The following is a 20276-nucleotide window of genomic DNA, read 5'->3' as shown; positions in this document are numbered from 1 at the left end:
GCATACAAATGCCAACATTAAATAGAATTAATGCGTTCTTCCAAGGCTCGCCGGATATAATAAATTCGCATGGTATATAAAATATTTTTCGATTAATAGAAATTTATGACTCGCGTGATTGTGATCAGTTACACTTAAAATCTTCAACGAGATCTTCAGGAAAACACTTCATTAATTTGCGTTTGCGATGATTCTGCAATTAAACATGTTTTCGTTAAACACGTTGAGTCAGCACCGAGCCAAAACTGTACATACTTGCCACCGAGGCGATATTATTTAATATGCACTCATATTTTTAATTTAGATAATTAAGTATAGATTTTAAGAGAGAAGATGTAAGCTTGGCGGTAAGTGAGTTGCATTTTAATGCAATTTCCGAATGTTTCCAATTTTACCGTATTGCGGTATTTCCTCATCCCTGTTGAATATCTTCGCCTGTCGCTTCATCTCGTCTTATTTCTGATCCCAGCATTCCGTCCAAATATAAATTGTCATGCGTAAAGTATAATTTATTTCGACGCGTTGAGCGGTCAGAAACGATCAAAACGTTACTAAATATTACTAATTTTAGAAAGAGAAACGTCATCGCCAGCCGTTTACGCGAATATATTTATTTCCCTCCTTACAATGAATAAATTATATTTTTTACGACATACGTGCAATGTTCGAGTCTATTCATTCTTACTTCAGTGACATCTCTTTGCAGATTTTGAACCGCTGGAAATTAAGCACTGGTCGATGTGAATGAACGAATATTCCTCGTTGGGCAAGCAATTTGCTTATAGTCGAAAAGCAAGCGCTACATTCACGGTATTTGATACACTGCACGGTGATCACGTACTCCTCATGCATGTTACTATTGATTCTTATCCGAAAGGGTTTGCAGAAGTACTCATAGATGGTAGCGGTTCAATCCTTCGTGTACTGAGCAAGCGCAAAATCAGACAGTTTGACATAATCACGAAGAGCGACTCAGTTAAACGATAATTTTCGTTCCGTGAACTGCAATGAACGTCAACGAAGGTAGAACATATCTCGGAAAAGTAGCAAAAAGTTTGCACCACGATATTATACTAAAAATTATAAATAAGCGCGCCCGTCGAGTGAAATATAATACAATATAATATAAAACTTGCGTTTTCAATCATTTGTGTGTTAATAAGAACTTTTCATTCCGGTTAAAAATGTATAAAATTTTCCCAAAAACTAATTATAACTAAACTTCTATCCGTAAAAAAACAAAGTTAAAGAAGAAATGTTATTAAATAATTTGTTTCATATAAAATATTATTTATGTTAATAATGTTTCGTTTTTAATATTTTTTTAATTTTACCTAATCAATTCTAACTAGTCATATTGTTTGACATTACAATTTACTTTTACTATCTTAGCGTTACAAAGATATTTCTTTTCTTAAAGTGACCACATATTCTGTTTGTTACTTAATATATGTTGCTTATGGAATGATTCCTTAGTAAGAGACGTTCAACATTATAATATATAATAATTTAATTTAGATAACTAACGGTTACTTATCAAATAAAAGGAATAATTCGCTTTCAATAATTTGTCGCAAAAACCCGCATTCATTTTTTGCCAGGTGTCTATACATCTGTCATAAAAGTTCGGAACTTCGTGTTTCCGAGAACATGAAAGTTTCCGAGAATAGATACGAAACTTTCTATGCTAACAAAACCTTGCTTTCTCGACGTATAGATTGATCCAAAGTGTTTTTGAGTGGCAAAGTTGAACATGGTGCATAAATTGAACGGTTAATTCTGTTGATGTGTGCACGATCTATTTCTTTCTTCTCTCCGTTATAGACAAAGAGTTTGTCGGAAACTTTAATTCTTAGAAAACCGAAGTACGATTAAAATAGCGTCAAAATAATAATATAAAATCTTGTAAAAGAGGAAAAATCTTTTAAAAAGAGTTATAAATGTTATTACTAAGAACACACACTTTAAATTTTTAGTTTAGTTTTAGTAAAATAATATGTATTATTTTTTTACTTCTACTATTCATCTGTTTTTGATATTTCCCCTTAACAATTCCAATTAGTTGTAACTTATAATATTTTATGACAAATTGTAAAAAGTAACACAAATGAGAAGAGTGAAATTTACTATGAGTGCTACTTACAATTAGAGATACCTTTAACTACAAAATATTTTTAAAATATGACGCGGATTTTAAATTTAATAAATAAATAAATGATTACGTCTCATGATTGAAAAACAGTAAAAAAATTTTTTTTAAATAACGTAGAGGGATAATGTTTCTTCTAAATGAGCAATAAGTAGAAATATTCCTTGTAAAATTTGATTTAATGATTAGATTTAAATTACGCCTTTGCGCTGAGTCGTCAATGTTTACGGATATTAGGCGTATGGCCAGATCCATTTACGCCTTTGAGTGATTTTCACCGGCCAAGCATAAGATTCATAATTGTTACGTGTATCCTGTGTCTTTACGTGATCGTGCCGCAATTAACGAATATGATCCTTGCTTGGGGTAATGTGGTTCGGATGGTGGAATACGTTGCCTCTGCGAACTTCAGCTTGATGGCACTATGCAAATTAGTCGGTACTTGGTATCACGGTGAAAGTAAGTTATTATATCGATATTTTTATCGTGAGAAATAAATGTAAAGAGAGATAAAAATTCGTTATTTAATTCTAATATCAATATTGTACAACAGTTTTATTTATGTAAAAATGGTCTCGTCCATCCATACTATTCGTACTGATGCATTATGTTTAATCCGAAAGCGCTTCGAACGCTGATGACATCGGTCATGACCGATTGGATGACGTCGAAGAACGATCGGGAACGAAATACAATGTTAAATACTGCGAGACGTGGCAGAACCTTATCTCTTAGATGTTACGTGGCCTCCACGTGCACAGTCACGTTTTACATTTCTCTCAATCTGCTGAAGTTCTATCGAAATATGCACCAACCTCAACGGGCCCTCGTGTATCGGTTTACCTATCCTTACAACATTCAAAAGAGTCCGAACTACGAAATTACTTTTTTCACTCAACTTTCCGGCGGTACGTACTCGGCCCTCATCAACTGTACCGTCGACAGTTTCGTCTCGTTACTCGTGCTGCACATAAGCGCACAACTGATAAATCTACGAACGGCACTGAACGACCTAGTCGACAAACTAGCCAAAGGATCTATATCCTCCTCGACATTTAAGGAAGGTTTAGCCGCGATCACTGTCCGTCACGAACATCTCATCAGGTATGGCGACAAATTTCAAGGCAGGTTATTTAATATAGTGCAAAACATCTCTAAACATTTACAGCAATTTATTCATAAGATATCATTATTAATTATTTATGATATCTTAAAATAAAATTCAATGTGTCTCTCTCTCTCTCTCTCTCTCTCTCTCTCTCTCTCTCTCTCTCTCTCTTTCATATTATAAGAAGAGATGTATACAATGCCCCATAGACAAAAAATACTTCCTAATTAAGATAGTTCTTTTTTATTTAAATATAATATAATTCTAAAGATTCTACAAATTTTAAAAAAATTTAAGATTATCGGACTTAAATGTGGACAATTAAAAAGTAAGATATCAGTTTACTTAAAAAATTGATATCTTATATATTAAATCTTTTTTAAAATTTGTACATTAAAATAATTATAATTAATCAATAATTAATTAGAATATGAAATATATGAATTTTTAAGGAACGCAAAGATAGTTGACGACTGCTATAGCGCAGTGTTATTTGTACACATGTTTGCCGCTACTTTTCAACTGTGTTTTGAAAGCTTTCAAGTTTTCACGGTAAGTGAGATGATTTATTTTGTTTTCTTTATGCAACAGAAAAATTTAATACCTGTTTCAATTTTTTAGTTTAATAGTAATGTTTTTTTGATAGAGTTGAGATATAGATTAAAATTTTACGATTGATTATTATAAACAATTGTTGAACTTAAAAATAAAAAAGCATTATTTTCAGATAGTATCAAATCATTTGGATGTACCTCTTGTTAAAGTGTGTTTTCTCTCGTTTTACGTCCTTCTTGTATTGACACATTTGTATATTTATTGTTACTCAGCTGAAAGACTTTTAACGGAGGTAAAGTAGAACTATGTATATCAAAAGCGATTATTTTGTGTAAACCAGAAATATAATTTTCAGAGCACCAGTATGGCGTATGGCGTGTATGAATGCAAGTGGTACGATATATCACCGAAAGACGCGAAAAATTTAATGTTTATGGCGTATCGATCTACAGTTCCGCTTAGATTGACGGCTGGAAAATTTGGAGCTTTTTCATTAGAAATGTTCGGAACAGTAAGATATCTAATAGAAAAAACATTTTATTTTCCGCACAACAAAAATCTCATTTTTAGCCTACAGAGAGAGACAGAGAGAGACAAAAAACACGATAATAAACATTTCTAATATTTAATAAGGTTTTTATTTTTCGCGTTCTAAAGTAATTTATACTTTATTAGAAAAATTAAAAATGTTCTCTTTCGATCCTACTAATTGAAAAAGATACTTTTACAACTTATTAAATTAAATCCGAGCTGCAGTTGCTCGAAGCAGAATGGCTCAAAATTCTGCACCATCATATACATATATATCACGGTTGCATCTCGTGCCATCAAGTTCTCTGTAAGCTGAATATTGTGCTTTTTAAATATATTATATTATAAACTAAGGGTATCAAAATAGTATCATTTTTATTAAACCGATAAGACAAAAATCGGAAATTATATTTTATTTTTATTCTACACAGACGGTGAAAACGTCAATGGGATACCTATCTGCATTGCTGACAATGATGGATTAGAGTATAATGCTGGAATGATACGAAATTAATTGCGATACTTGATTACTACTTATTTTCTATATACTGTGTTAATAGGATAACATATATTATTATACCTAAAATGTAATTTTTGCTGGATAAATATGTTTTTGTGCAACAAAACATATTATTTATTTATCATTTTTCGGCGTTACAACTTAATTTCTTAATTAAAAAAATGATGCTACAAGGGAACTGTGCCTAATATCGTACCACATTTTTAAAAACCAAAATTTTGACTAAAAACTTCTATAAAAATATAACTAAATCGCATCATTTTATTCTAGGATTATCATAATATGATCTCTATAGCATGAATGTGTTCAAGGTTTATTTTAACTATTTTTTCTGAAAAAAAGTAGCATTTTTCGACATCGAAAAAAAATGTTTTTAATATCGCACCCTTACACCATTATTTTTGTTAAACTTTGTTAAATTTTGTTAAATTTTGTACAATCATGACACGCAATATATGTTGGAAATAGAAACAACTTAAAATAAAACACATAAGGTTGGTAAAAAAAATACTCTCTTTTAACGATTAAGAAAGTCCATGGGGTTTCACGGACTATAGGGTGAAGTGATGTAGTCATCCTGCCTGGCCGATTTACTCTTGGAAACATCTTGTTACACATTGGAGACTGAGGGAGCTTCATAGATATTCTAAAGGCAGACCAATTAGGAAAAATGGACGGTATAATGAATATTCGAGGGCGGAATTAGAAATAGCGCACGGAAGAAACATAACCGATTAAAGCGTCAAAATAATAGTTAGCCACGAATATCTCTAATTTAGGAATAAAATTAGACACAATATAACATGTTTTAAGCAGAAATTCGTTCTTAGCACATATTTTTTTGCTGTATTAATAACGTAAGATACCTCTTGCGGAATTTCGAAACCTCGTTAAAACTATAAACTGTCACGCTACATTTCATATCACATTTCTAACTGAAGTAAAACAAAAGATTATCCAAAGCAGCGTTGTTCAACAGCTTCCACTGCTCACTGACAGAATGAAACACGTAACAGTATCGTAGTCTCAATATCGTAGGGTGCGGAATGAGGAACAAGGGCGATATTAGACACAGTTCCCCTACACATAAATTGTAAAACTATTTAAAAAAACTAATAAAACTATGCTCATTATTAACAATACAATATAATTTATTTACCTTCGTGCAAGTCTTTCGTGCAACTTAATCTATTGACCTAGTATCAATAAGAAACAGTACGTGATGTTTGGCTAGTTTTAAAAGGCGATCGCTTGTATATCAACGATGTAGAGAAGTTGTCATGAAAACTTGTCGGGATATTCCCAATAAATTTTTTAAACGCAACGCTAACGAAAAATTACGCCATCCAAAAATGAAAAAACCAATTGTACAGACGACGACAATGACGTTTAATAAATGTACATTTGCCGACAATTACGACTCGCATAATTGTAATTAGTTACATTTAAAATCTTCAACGTAATCTTTAGAAAAGTACTTCATTAATTTGTGTTTGAGATGATTTTGTAATTAAATGTTTTCATCAAGTACGTTGAGTCAATACTGAGTCAAAACTGTGCACATTTGCAATCAAGACGATTTTATTTAATATGCACTCATATTTGTAATTTAGACAATCAAGTTTAGACTTTAAGAAAGAAGATATAACCCCGCGGTAAGTAAGTTGCATCCTCTGCAATTTCCGAATGTTTCCAATTTCATCATCATATCCCGGTATTTCTTAATCATCCTCTAATGAATATTTCTGCCCGTCACTTTATCTCGTCTCATTTCTGATACCTGCATTCCGTCCGAAATTATGCGCCGCATGCTTGAAGTACTTAATTTATTTCGACGCGTTGAGAGGTCAGAAACGATCAAAACGTTACTAAATATTACTAATTTTAGAAAGAGAACGTCGCCAGCCGTTACGCGAATGTATTTATTTCTCCCCTTACCACGAATAAATGATATTTTTTACGACATACGTGCAATGTTCGAGTCTATTCAATCTTACTTCAGTGACATCTCTTTGCGGATTTTGAACCACTGGAAATTAAGCACTGGTCGATGTGAATGAACGAAAAGTCCTCGTCGGGCAAGCAATTTGCTTATAGCCCAAAAGCAAGCACTACATTCACGGTATTTACAGCGCATGGTGATCATGTACTGCTCATGTTACTATTGATTCTTATCAAAAGGGTTCGCCGAAGTACTCACAGATGGTAGGTTTAATCCTTCGTTTACTGAGCAAGCGCAAAATCAGACGGTTTGACATAATCACGAAGAGCGACTCAGTTAAACGATAATTTTCGTTCCGTGAACTGCAATGAACGTCAACGAAGGTAGAACATATCTTGAAAAAGTAGCAAAAAGTTTGCACCACGATATTCCACTAAAAATAATAAATAACCGCATCAAGTGAAATATAATACAATATAGTATAAAACTTACACTTTCAATCATTTTCAAAATTAATTATAATTAAATTAGTATCGGTAAAGTAATAAATTAATGAAATCCTTATATTATTAAATAATTTATTTTATATAAAATATTATTTATCTTGATATTAGTGATTCGATTTCAAAATTTTTCTTATTTCCAATTTTAACTAATCATATTGTTTTATATTACAATTTATTTTTTCTTTTTTACCATTACAAAGATATTTCTTCTCTTGACTATATATCCTGTTTATTACTTAAAGTGTTGTTTATGAAATAATTCTTTAATAAGAGACGTTCAATATTATAAACAAATAATAATTTACATAACTAAAAATTTCTCATTTAATAAAGGGAATAATTCGCTTTTAATAATTTGTCGCAAAAACTCGCATTTATTTTTTGCCAGGTGTCTATACATCTGTCATAAAAGTTCGCAACTTCGTGTTCCACGAAAGTTTTGCGAAAACACATAAAACTTTCGATATGCTTGCAAAAGCTCGTTTTTTCGACGCGTATAGATTGTTTCAAAGTGAGTTTTGAGTGCCAAGGTTGAACATGGTGCATAAATTAAACGGTTAATTCTGCTGATGTGTGCACGATTTATTTCTTACATCTCTCTGCTATATAGACAAAGAGTTTGTCGAAAATCTTAACTCTTAAAAATCGAAGTACGATTAAAATAGCAGTCTTTTTCGTCAGAACAATAATACAAAATCTTACAAAAGAAGAACCTTTTAAAGAGAGTTATTATATAAATGCTATTACTAAGAACACTTTCAATTTTTAGTTTAACTTCAGTAAAATAATATCTAATAATCCCGGGTATAACTCACAACGAGTTCGCGTAAAGATACACGGGGCGGTCTCGCGCTGCGCGTGTACACTACCGTGTCTCTTGACATGTTATTTTGCTTCTATTCTTCATCTCTTTTTGATATTTCTCCTGAGCCAGTTCTAATTAGTTGTAATATTCCATGATAAATTGTAAGAAATAATACAAATAAAGTGAAATTTACTATGAGTGCTACTTAGAGATACCTTTATATATAACTACAAAACATTTGTAAAATATAAAGTGATTACTTCTAGCATTAAGACAGTAAAAAAAATTGAAAAAAATAATGTAAAGGGATAATGTTTTTTCTAAATTAGCAATAAGCTGAAATATTCTTTATGAAATGCGATTTTATGATTAGATTTCAATTACGCCTTTGCGCTGAGTCGCCAATGTTTGCGGATATTCGGCGTATGGCCCGATCCATTCACGCCTTCGAGTGACTTCCACCGACCAAGCATAAGATTCATAATTGTAATGTGTATCCTGTGCCTTTACGTGATCGTGCCGCAATTGACGAATATGATTCTTGCCTGGGGTAATGTGGCACGGATGGTGGAATACGTCGCTTCCGCAAACTACAGCTTGATGGCACTATGCAAATTGGTCGGTACTTGGTATCACGGTGAAAGTAAGTTATTGGATTGATATATTCTTATCGCGTGAGATATAAATGTGAAAATTCGTTATTTAATTTTAACATCAATATTGTACAACAGTTTTATTTATATAAAAACGATCTCGTCCATTCATGCTATTCGTACTGATGTATCATGTTTAATCCGAAAGCACTTCGAACGCTGATGACATCGGTCGTGACCGATTGGATGACTTCGAAGAACGACCGGGCACGAAATACAATGTTAAATATTGCGAGACGTGGCAGAATCTTATCTTTTAGTTGTTACGTGTGCAGCGTGTGCGCGCTCTCATTTTACCTTTTTTTCAATCTGCGGAAGTTCTATCGAAATATGCACCAATCTCAACGGACCCTCGTGTATGGGTCCACCTATCCTTACAACATTCACAGGAGTCCGAACTACGAAATTACTTTTTTTACTCAACTTTCCGGCGGCATATACACGGCCCTCATCAACTCTACCGTCGACAGTTTCGTCTCGATACTCCTGCTGCATATATGCGCGCAGCTGATAAATCTACGAACGGCACTTAACGATCTGGTCGACAAATTAGCCGAAGGATTTATATCCTCCTCGAGATTTAAGAAAGGCTTAGCTGCGATCACTATCCGTCACGAACATCTCATCAGGTATGCCAACAAATTTCAAGGCAGGTTATTTAATATAGTGCAAAACATTTTTAAACATTTACAGCAATTTATTCATCAGATATCATCATTAATTATTTATAATATTTTAAAATAAAATTCAATGTGTCTATCTCTTTCATATTTATAAAAAGGGGTGTATACAATGTCTCATAGACAAAAAATATTTTTCTGATTATATAAGATATTTTTTTAAACATATAATATGATTCTAAAGATTCTACAAATTTTAAAAAGTCTTAAAACTCAAACTGTGGACAATAAAAAAAAGAGATATAAGTTTACTTTCAGAAATTGAGATCTAAATTAAATCTTTTTTAAAATTTGTACATTAATTTGTACAATATAATTATAATTAATCAATAATATAATTAATTAGAGTATATATGAAATACATGAATTTTTAAGGAACGCAAAGACAGTTGACGACTGCTATAGCGCTGTGTTATTTGTACACATGTTTGCCGCTACTTTTCAACTGTGTTTTGAAAGCTTTCAAGTTTTCATGGTAAGTAAGATATATTTGTTTTCTGTATAGTTATGTTTATGTTTATGCAACAGAAAAATTTAATACATGTTAAATTTTTTAATTTTAATTTTTAATTTAAATGTTTTTAATTTTTTAGTTTAATAATGATTTCTTGATAAAAAATTGAGATATAGGTTAAAATTTTATGGTTATTGTTACAAACGGTTGATTAATAAAAACAATTGTTCGACTTAAAAATAGAAAAGTATTATTTTCAGATAATATCAAATCATTTGGATGTATCTCTTGTCAAAATGGGTTTTCTCTCGTTTTACGTCGTTCTTGTATTGACACATTTGTATATTTATTGTTACTCTGCTGAAAAACTTTTAACGGAGGTAAAGTAATTATGTACGTCAAACGCGATTTTTCTGTGTAAACCAGAAATATAATAACAATAATTTCTCTTCGCCAGTAAATATTAAAGACGATCCAAAATTATTTAACGACACAACTGGCCAAAATTAATTCTTTTTTTAAATCACAACGTTTCGACCATAATCGGATCCTTATCAAGTGAAGCTGTGAGTTGAAGCTGTGTAAAAATATCTCACTTGATAAGGATCCGATTAGAGTCGAAACGTTGTGATTTAATAAAAATTAATTTTGGCCAGTCGTGTCGTTAAATAATTTTGGATCTACAGAAATATAATTTTCAGAGCACCAATATGGCGTATGGCGTGTACGAATGCAAGTGGTACGATATATCATCGAAAGACGCGAAGAACTTAATGTTTATGTTGTATCGATCTACAATTCCGCTTAGATTGACGGCTGGAAAATTTGGAGTTTTTTCATTAGAAATGTTCGGAACAGTAAGACATCTATAAGAGAAAAAAAGACTTTATTTTCCGTGCAACAAAAATCTCATTTTTAGCCTACAGAGAGAGAGAAAGAGACAAAACACACACGAGAGATAAACACATTTCATTTTTAAAAGGATTTTTATTTTTTGCGTTCTAAAGTAATTTATACCTTATTGTCAAAATTAAAAATGTTCTCTTTCGATCACACTAACTAAAAGAAAGTACTTTTACAACTTTTAAAATAAAACTAACAGTTGCGCAAAACGGTTCAAGATTCTGTATCATTATATGTATATCTCGCGCCAAGTTCAAGTTAGGACAACGGCGAAGTGGAAAAACGACACTAAAGTTCATGCGGAACAAAATAAAATGCTTTTCTAAAATGGATTTCAGAGTCTGGAGATTCAAATGCAGCCGCAATGGATAATTTACAACAACAAAGCTACTTATTAAAACTTTGAGGAGAAAAAGTTAAAGATATGACAAGATTCGAACACACTTTAAAACAGAAGAGAACCTTCCAAGAATTGATCAATAAGACTTGTTTTGTACTCTCTGTATGCTGAATATTGTGCTTTTTAAATATATTATATAAACTGAGACTAGAAGAATAGTATCATTATTATTCCTATGAGACAAAAATCGGAAGTTACATTTTATTTTTATTCTACGTAGACGGTGAAAACGTCAATGGGATACCTATCTGTATTGCTGACAATGATGGATTAGAGAGTATAATGCTGGAATGATACTAAATTAATTGCGATACTTGATTACTACTTATTTTCTATATAGGTACTGTGTTAGGATTACATATATTACCTGTATATAATGTAATTTTTGCTGGATAAATATTTTTGTGCAACAAAACATATTGTTTATTTATCATTTTTCGACGTTATAACTTAATTTTTCAATTAAAAAGATAATGCTATATTAAATAGAAAAAGCAATATTTTTAATATTCACAATATTCGGTTCAGTAATATGATAATTACATGTTACTCGTGTTACTATAGTTAATTGTTCCACACAAGAGTTTGTATACTGAAAAAAAAAAAATTTATCAATTCCAAGAAATATTTAGTCCGATACGTTCAACTAAACATTTTAGTTAGTTAACTGAACGTTAGTTGAATTAATTAATTCTTGATTTAAAAAACCAAATAAATTGTTGAAACAACTAATATTTAGTTAACTAACTAAAATGTTTAGTTGAACGTATCGGACTAAATATATCTTGGGATTAACAATTTTTTTTCTCAGTGTACATACTGTACATGTATTCAGATGGTAGCGGTTAAATCCTTTGTATACTAAAGGAGCTTTCAAGCAAGCGACACAAGTCGACACAAGCATCGTTTTATCTTTCTTTTTTGGTAATGAGTAACAAAGATAAAACGATACTCATTGTGTCCACTTGTGTCGTTTGCTGAAGAGCTCCCTAAGTAACTACGAAATCATGGCGATTTAGTGTAATCGCGGAAAGTGATTCAAGCGATTTTTTTGCACCGTAAACATAAATGATTATCAACGAAGGCAGAATATATCTGTTTACCTACAAAAAGTATGATATCAGAAAATGGCACCAAGTATAAATAAATCTTTGAAAAGAAGCCGTTGTATATTTTTGAAAAATTAGAATATATCATTTTTAATTCAAAAATATTTAATACAAAAAATGTTGGCGCTGCTAGCTACACCTGAAAATATTCAAAAATAATTGAAATAGATGTACATGTATGGGATGGATATAATAATACGATTTAATTTAATATTATGTATTAATATAAAATATCAAATATATTATAAATAATATTAAAATAGCATAAATATTTAAGTTATTCAATGTGGCAGCGTCAAGTTCTTTTTACATTAAATATTTTTAAAAATTTGATTAAATTTTTAAAAAATATACGACAGTTTTTTTTCCAAAGATTTATTCCTACTCAATCCCATTTTCTAATATTGTACTTTTTGTGGTTAGACAGACGCATATACTTGGCGCCTTTAAAAAAAACTAAATTTTTATATACCTATATCGTGCCTTTCTTAAGTATCTATGTTAGATTGTTGTATATATGTACAAGTGTATTAACTTATAAAGTTATTACAAGTTGTGTTTAACTTCAGGCAAACGCATTTTATTAATTACATATAAGTTGTGAAATATAACTATTTCAAAGCTAATAAAACTATGTTTATTATTAACAACACAGTATAATTTATTTATCTTTCGTGCAACTTGTTGAATTTTACTAATTGTATTAATAAGTACTATCAATCTATTGACCTAATATCAATAACAATACGTGATGCTTGGCTAGTTTTAAAATGCAAACACTTATATCTTTGTAGTAGAGAAGTTGTCATAAAAACTTGTTGGGATATTCCCAATAATTTTCTTAAACGCAACGGAACCGAGAAATTATGGCATCCAGAAATGGAAAAACCAACAGTATCTACAGACGACGAAAATGAAGTTTCTTAAATATAAGTTTGCCGATTCTGACTTTGCATCGCAATATCTCTGCTCATGGTACGTAGACGAAAAATAAAAACAGTTTTATTACATAATTCGAACCCAAGCTATCGATTAGTTCTCCGTAGTGATCCGTATCCATGTCTTAAATGATAAATGTGATTCGCGCTTAAAGTGACAGTGGAAAATTTTGCCTCTGCGAATTTCAGTTCGGCAACATGCAAATTACTCGTTACAAATTACTTGGTACATAAGATATTTTCCGATTAGTAGAAATTTGTGACTCGCGTGATTGTAATTAATTACATTGAAAATCTTCAACGTAATCTTTAGATAAGTACTTCATTAATTTGCGTTTGCGATAATTTTGTAATTAAATGTTTTCATCAAATACGTTGAATCAATACCGAGCCAAAACTGTACACATTTGCAATCGAGACGATTTTATTTAATATGCACTCATATTTGTAATTTAGACAATCAAATGTAGAATTTAAGAAAGAAGCGATGTAATCCCGGCGGTAAGTGAGTTACATCCTTTGCAATTTCCAAATGTTTCCAATTTCATCATCATATGCCGGTATTTCTTAATCATCCTTTGGTGAATATTTCTGCCTGTCACTTTATCTCGTCTCATTTCTGATACCCGCATTCCGTCCCAAATTATGCGCCATGCGTGAAGTATATTTATTTCGATGCGTTGAAAGATCAGAAACGATAGAAAGGTTACTAAATATTAGTAATTTCAGAAAGAGAACGTCGCCAGCCGTTACGCAAATATACTTATTTCTCCCCTTACCACGAATAAATGATATTTTTTACGACATACGTGCAATGTTCGAGTCTATTCAATCTTACTTCAGTGACATCTCTTTGCAGATTTTGAACCGCTAGAAATTAAGCACTGGTCGATGTGAATGAACGAAAAGTCCTCGTCGGGCAAGCAATTTGCTTATAGCCCAAAAGCAAGCACTACATTCACGGTATTTGATACAGCGCATGGTGATCATGTACTGCTCATGTTACTATTGATTCTTATCCGAAAGGGTTCGCAGAAGTACTCACAGATGGTAGGTTTAATCCTTCGTTTACTGAGCAAGCGCAAAATCAAACGGTTTGACATAATCACGAAGAGCGACTCAGTTAAACGATAATTTTCGCTCCGTGAACTGCAATGAACGTCAACGAAGGTAGAACATATCTCGAAAAAGTAGCAGAAAGTTCGCATCACAATATTCTACTAAAAATAATAAATAAGCGCGTCAAGTGAAATATAATATAATATAGTATAAAACTTACACTTTCAATCATTTTCAAAATTAATTATAATTAAATTAATATCGGTAAAGTAATGAATTAATGAAATCCTTATATTATAAAAAATACGTTATTTCATATAAAATATTATTATTTATCTTGATAACAGTGATTCGATCGTTTTCAATATTTTTCTTATTTTCAATTTTAATTAATCATATTGTTTTATATTACAATTTATTTTTTCTTTTTTATCATTACAAAGATATTTCTTCTCTTGACTATATATCCTGTTTGTTACTTAATGTGTTGTTCATGAAATAATTCTTTCACTTACAGAAATTTAATACTGTAAGTGGTAATTTGGCTAGTGATTAATTACTTATTTTGAATATTAAAAGCACTGTTTTTAATGCTTTTAATACTAAAAATAAGTAATTAATCACTAGCCCAATAATCACTTATAGTATTAAATTGCTCTAAGGGTTAATAAGGAACGTTCAACATTATAGATATATATAGTAATTTAATTTACATAATTAACTGTTACATACAAATAAAAACAAAATTTACTTTTAAGAAATTGTCGCAAAAATCCGCATTAATTTTTTGCCAGGTGTCTATACATCTGTCATAAAAGTTCGGAACTTCGTGTTTCCGAGAACACAAAAGTTTCCGAGAAATAGATACGAAACTTTCTATATGCTAACAAAACCTTCCTTTTTCGACGTATACATTGATCCAAAGTGTTTTTGAGTGGCAAAGTTGAACATGGTGCATAAAACTGAACGGTTAATTCTGCTGATGTGTACATGAATCGTTTTTATATTTCTCCGTTATAAACAAAGAGTTTATCTAAAACTTTAATTCTTAGAAAACCGATAGAAGTACGATTAAAATAGCAAGCGATTTCATCAGAATAATAATACAAAATCTTACAAAAAATGAAAAATCTTTTAAAAAAAGTCTTAAATGTTATTACTAAGAACACTTTAAATTTTTAGTTTAATTTTAGTAAAATATTCTTTTTTTGCTTCTACTATTCATCTGTTTTTGATATTTTTCCTTAACAATTCAAATTAGTTGTAACTTATAATATTCCATGACAATATGTAAGGAATAACACAAGTGAAATTTACTATGTGTGCTACTTACAATTAGAGATACCTTTAACTACGAAACAGTCTTGAAATAGGACGCGAATTTTAAATTTATAAATAAATAAATGATTACTTCTAACAAAAAAGTAAAAAAAATTTCTGAAATAAACGTAAAGAGATAATGTTTCTTCTAAATTAACAATAAGTAAAAATATTCTTTATAAAATTCTTTATAATATTCTTTATGATTAGATTTCAATTACGCCTTTGCGCTGAGTCGTCAATGTTTACGGATATTGGGCGTATGGCCCGATCCTTTTACGCCTATAAGTGATTTCCATCGGCCAAGCATAAGATTCATAATTGTTACGTGTATCCTGTGTCTTTACGTGATCGTGCCGCAATTGACGAATATGATTCTTGCCTGGGGTAATGTGGCTCGGATGGTGGAATACGTTGCTTCCGCGAACTTCAGCTTGATGGCACTATGCAAATTAGTCGGTACTTGGTATCACGGTGAAAGTAAGTTATTATATCAATATTTTTATCGTGAGAAATATAAATGTAAGAATTCGTTATTTAATTTTAACATCAATATTGTACAACAGTTTTATTCATGTAAAAACGGTCTCGATCATTCATACTATTCATACTGATGTATCATGTTTAATCCGAAAGCGCTTCGAACGTTGATGACATCGGTCATGACCGATTGGATGACTTCGAAGAACGATCGGGAACGAAATACAATGTTAAATATCGCGAGACGTGGCAGAACCTTATCTCTTAGATGCTACGTGGCCTCCTCGTGTACAGTCACGTTTGGCCTTTCTCTCAATCTGCTGAAGTTCTATCGAAATATGCACCAACCTCAACGGACTCTCGTGTATCGGTTTACTTATCCTTACAACATTCAAAAGAGTCCAAACTACGAAATTACTTTTTTCACTCAACTGTTCGGCGGTATGTACTCGGCCCTCATCAACTGTACTGTCGACAGTTTCGTCTCTTTACTCGTGCTGCACATAAGCGCACAGCTAATAAATCTACGAACGGCACTCAACGATCTGGTCGACAAACTAGCTAAAGGATTTATATCCTCCTCGAAATTTAAGGAAGGTTTAGCTGCGATCACTATCCGTCATGAACATCTCATCAGGTATGCCAACAAATTTCAAAGCAGGTTATTTAATATAGTGCAAAATATTTTTAACTATTTATAGCAATTTATTCATGCGATATCATCATTAATTATTTATGATATTTTAAAATAAAATTTAATGTGTCTCTCTCTTTCATATTTATAAAAAAAAGTGTATACAATGTCTCATAGACAAAAAATATTTTTTTGATTAAAATATTTTTTTTAACATATATAATATGAGTAAAGATTCTACAAATTTTAAAATGCTTTAAGACGGACTTAAATGTGGACGATAAAAAAGTGAGATATAAGTTTACTTTCAAAAATTGAGATCCTAAATTAAATCTTTTTTAAAATTTGTACATTAAAATAATTATAATTAATCAATAAATAATTAGAGTATATATGAAATACATGAATTTTTAAGGAACGCAAAGACAGTTGATGACTGCTATAGCGCTGTGTTATTTATACACATGTTTGCCGCTACTTTTCAACTGTGTTTTGAAAGCTTTCAAGTTTTCATGGTAGGTAAGATGATTTGTTTTCTGTATAGTTTATATATGTGTTTATGCAACAGAAAAATTTAACACATGTTAAATTTTTTAATTTTAATTTTTAATTTAAATGTTTTTAATTTTTTAGTTTAATAATGATGATTTTTTAGTAAAGATATGAGATATAGATTAAAATTTTATGATTATTATTACAAACAATTGTTCGAAAGAGAAATAGAAAAGTATTATTTTCAGATAATATCAAATCATTTGGATGTATCTCTTGTCAAAGTGGGTTTTCTCTCGTTTTACGTCGTTCTTGTATTGACACATTTGTATATTTATTGTTACTCTGCTGAAAAACTTTTAACGGAGGTAAAGTAATTATGTACGTCAAACGCGATTTTTCTCTGCAAACCAGAAATATAATAACAATAATTTCTCTTCGCTAGTAAATATTAAAAGCGATCCAAAATTATTTAACGACACCACTGGTCAAAATTAATTCTTTATTAAGTCACAACGTCTCGACCCTAATCGGATCCTTATCAAGTGAGAGTTGAAGCTGTGTAAAAATATCTCACTTGATAAGGATCCGATTAGAGTCAAAAAGTTGTGATTTAATAAAGAATTAATTTTGGCCAGTCGTGTCGTTAAATAATTTTGGATCTACAGAAATATAATTTTCAGAGCACCAATATGGCGTATGGCGTGTATGAATGCAAGTGGTACGATATATCATCGAAAGACGCGAAGAACTTAATGTTTATGTTGTATCGATCTACGGTTCCGCTTAGATTGACCGCTGGAAAATTTGGAGCTTTTTCATTAGAAATGTTCGGAACAGTAAGACATCTATAAGAGCAAAAAAGACTTTATTTTTCGCGCAACAAAAATCTCATTTTTAGCCTACAGAGAGAGAGAGACAGAAAGAGACAAAACATGAAAGATAAACACTTTTAATTTTTAATAAGATTTTTATTTTTTGCGTTCTAAATAAATTTATACTTTATTGTCAAAATTAAAAATGTTCTCTTTCGATCACACTAACTAAAAGAAAGTACTTTTACAACTCTTAAAATAAAACTAACAGTTGCGCAAAACGGTTCAAGATTCTGTATCATTATATGTATCAGGAAACACGGTCGCATCTCGTGCCAAGTTCAAGTTAGCATAACGGCGAAGTGGAAAAACGACACTAAAGTTCATGCAAAACAAAATAAAATGCTTTTCTAAAATGGATTTCAGAGTCTGGATGCAGCCGCAATGGATAATTTACAACAACAAAGCTACTTATTGAAACTTTGAGGAGAAAAATTTAAAGATATGACAAGATTCGAACACGCTTTAGAACAGAGAAGAGAACCTTCCAAGAACTGATCAATAAGACTTGTTTTGTCACTCTCTGTATGCTGAATATTGTGCTTTTTAAATATATTATATAAACTAAGACTAGAAGAATAATACCATTATTATTATAACCTATGAGACAAAAATCGGAAGTTATATTTTATTTTTATTCTACGTAGACGGTGAAAACGTCAATGGGATACTTATCTGCATTGCTGACAATGATGGATTAGAGAGTATAATGCTGGAATAATACTAAATTAATTACGATACTTGATTACTAATTATTTTCTATATAGGTACTGTGTTAATATTAGGATTACATATATTACCTGTAATGTAATTATTGCTGGATAAATATTTTTGTGCAAGAAAACATATTATTTATTTATCATTTTTCGACGTTATAACTTAATTTCTCAATTAAGAAGATAATGCTATATTAAATAGAAAAATAAATATTTTTAATATTCACAATATTCGGTCAGTAACATGATAATTACATGTTACTACTCAATTGTTCCACACAAGAGTTTGTATACATGTATTCAGATGGTAGCGATTGAATCCTTTGTATACTAAGGGAGCTTTCCGGCAAGCGACACAAGTCGACACAAGCATCGTTCTATCTTTCTCTTTTGATAATGAGTATAACAAAGATAAAACGATACTTGTGTCACTTGCTGGAAAGCTCCCTAAGTAACTACAAGATCATGGCGATTTAGTGTAATCACGGAAAGTGATTCAAGCGATTTGTTTGCGCCGTAAACATAAATGATTATCAACGAAAGTAGAATACCTATATCTGTTTACCTACAAAAAGTATGATATCAGAAAATGGCGCCAAGTATAAATAAATCTTTGGAAAGGAGCAGTTTTTTTTTTTTAAATTAGAATATATCAAAATTTTTAATGCAAAAATATTAAATGCAAAAAATCTTGGCGCTGCTACACCTAAAAATATTCAAAAATAATTAAAATAGGTGTACATGTATGGAATGGATATAATAATATAATTTAATTTAATATTATACATTAATATAAAATATTAAATATATTATAAATAATATTAAAATAACATAAATTTAAGTTATTCAATGTGGCAGCGTCAAGTTTTTTTACATTAAATATTTTTAAAAATTTAATTAAATTTTTTAAAAATATACGACAGTTCCTTTCCAAAGATTTATTCCTACTTGATGCCATTTTCTAATGTTGTTCTTTTTGTGGTTAGACAGACGCATATACTTGGCCCCTTTTTTTAAAAAACTATATTTTTTTATATATCATGCCGTTTTTAAGTAACTATGTTAAATTGTTGTATATATGTATATGTGCATTAACTTGTAAAGTTATTACAAGTTGTGTTTAACTTCAAACAAACGCCTTTTATTAATTACATATAAGTTGTGTAAAATATAACTATTTCAAAGCTAATAAAACTATGCTTATTATTAACAACACAGTATAATTTATTTATCTATCGTGTAACTTGTTGAATTTTACTAATTGTATTAATGAGTACTGTCAATCTATTGACCTAATATCAATAACAATACGTCATGCTTGACTAGTTTTAAAATGCGAACACTTATATCTTTTTAGTAGAGAAGTTGTCATAAAAATTTGTCGGAATATCCTCAATAATTTTCTTAAACGCAACGCAACCAAGAAATTATGGCATCCAGAAATGGA

General features: G+C 30.7%; 3 protein-coding genes across 16 annotated transcripts; all 3 read left to right on the top strand.

Moving 5' to 3' along the window:
• Nucleotides 1-956: 956 nt before the first annotated feature.
• LOC139811602 (odorant receptor 4-like) lies at nt 957-5986 on the top strand. Of its 3 annotated transcripts, none has more exons than XM_071775900.1 (7): nt 957-1023; nt 2339-2608; nt 2773-3253; nt 3710-3809; nt 3985-4104; nt 4168-4323; nt 4775-5985. In XM_071775900.1, the coding sequence occupies exons 1-7, from the start codon at nt 1008-1010 to the stop codon at nt 4826-4828; spliced, it is 1197 nt and encodes a 398-aa protein (XP_071632001.1). In that variant the 5' UTR covers nt 957-1007; the 3' UTR covers nt 4829-5985. The 3 variants fall into 3 exon arrangements, with proteins under 3 accessions (XP_071632001.1, XP_071632002.1, XP_071632000.1); XM_071775901.1 differs by having other exon boundaries at nt 971-1023; nt 2387-2608; nt 4775-5986; XM_071775899.1 differs by having other exon boundaries at nt 993-1053; nt 4775-5986.
• Nucleotides 5987-7106: 1120 nt separating this feature from the next.
• On the top strand, nt 7107-13235 carry LOC139811718 (odorant receptor 4-like). 5 transcript variants are annotated; one of them, XR_011731727.1, is made up of 8 exons: nt 7107-7188; nt 8490-8759; nt 8918-9398; nt 9825-9924; nt 10164-10283; nt 10605-10760; nt 11427-11546; nt 13110-13235. XR_011731727.1 is itself a non-coding variant. In XM_071776074.1 (7 exons), exons 1-7 carry the CDS (start codon nt 7173-7175, stop codon nt 11478-11480), a joined length of 1197 nt encoding a protein of 398 aa, XP_071632175.1. In that variant the 5' UTR covers nt 7107-7172; the 3' UTR covers nt 11481-11632. The 5 variants fall into 5 exon arrangements, 4 of the variants coding, with proteins under 4 accessions (XP_071632175.1, XP_071632177.1, XP_071632176.1 ...); XM_071776074.1 differs by lacking the exon at nt 13110-13235 and having other exon boundaries at nt 11427-11632; XM_071776076.1 differs by lacking the exon at nt 13110-13235 and having other exon boundaries at nt 10605-10750; nt 11427-11564.
• Nucleotides 13236-14340: 1105 nt separating this feature from the next.
• LOC139811716 (odorant receptor 4-like) lies at nt 14341-19999 on the top strand. Of its 8 annotated transcripts, none has more exons than XM_071776069.1 (7): nt 14341-14423; nt 15843-16112; nt 16269-16749; nt 17162-17261; nt 17487-17606; nt 17922-18077; nt 18761-19993. In XM_071776069.1, the coding sequence occupies exons 1-7, from the start codon at nt 14408-14410 to the stop codon at nt 18812-18814; spliced, it is 1197 nt and encodes a 398-aa protein (XP_071632170.1). In that variant the 5' UTR covers nt 14341-14407; the 3' UTR covers nt 18815-19993. The 8 variants fall into 8 exon arrangements, with proteins under 8 accessions (XP_071632170.1, XP_071632169.1, XP_071632172.1 ...); XM_071776068.1 differs by lacking the exon at nt 18761-19993 and adding an exon at nt 18480-18753; XM_071776070.1 differs by having other exon boundaries at nt 14367-14453; nt 17922-18067; nt 18761-19999.
• The last annotated feature ends 277 nt before the right edge of the window (nt 20000-20276 follow it).

The sequence above is a fragment of the Temnothorax longispinosus genome, chromosome 4 (assembly GCF_030848805.1).
Source record: "Temnothorax longispinosus isolate EJ_2023e chromosome 4, Tlon_JGU_v1, whole genome shotgun sequence".
In the NCBI taxonomy this organism is placed as follows: domain Eukaryota; kingdom Metazoa; phylum Arthropoda; class Insecta; order Hymenoptera; family Formicidae; genus Temnothorax; species Temnothorax longispinosus.
The sequence above is the reverse complement of the archived record's forward strand: the minus strand, read 5'-3'. Positions and strand labels throughout refer to the sequence as shown.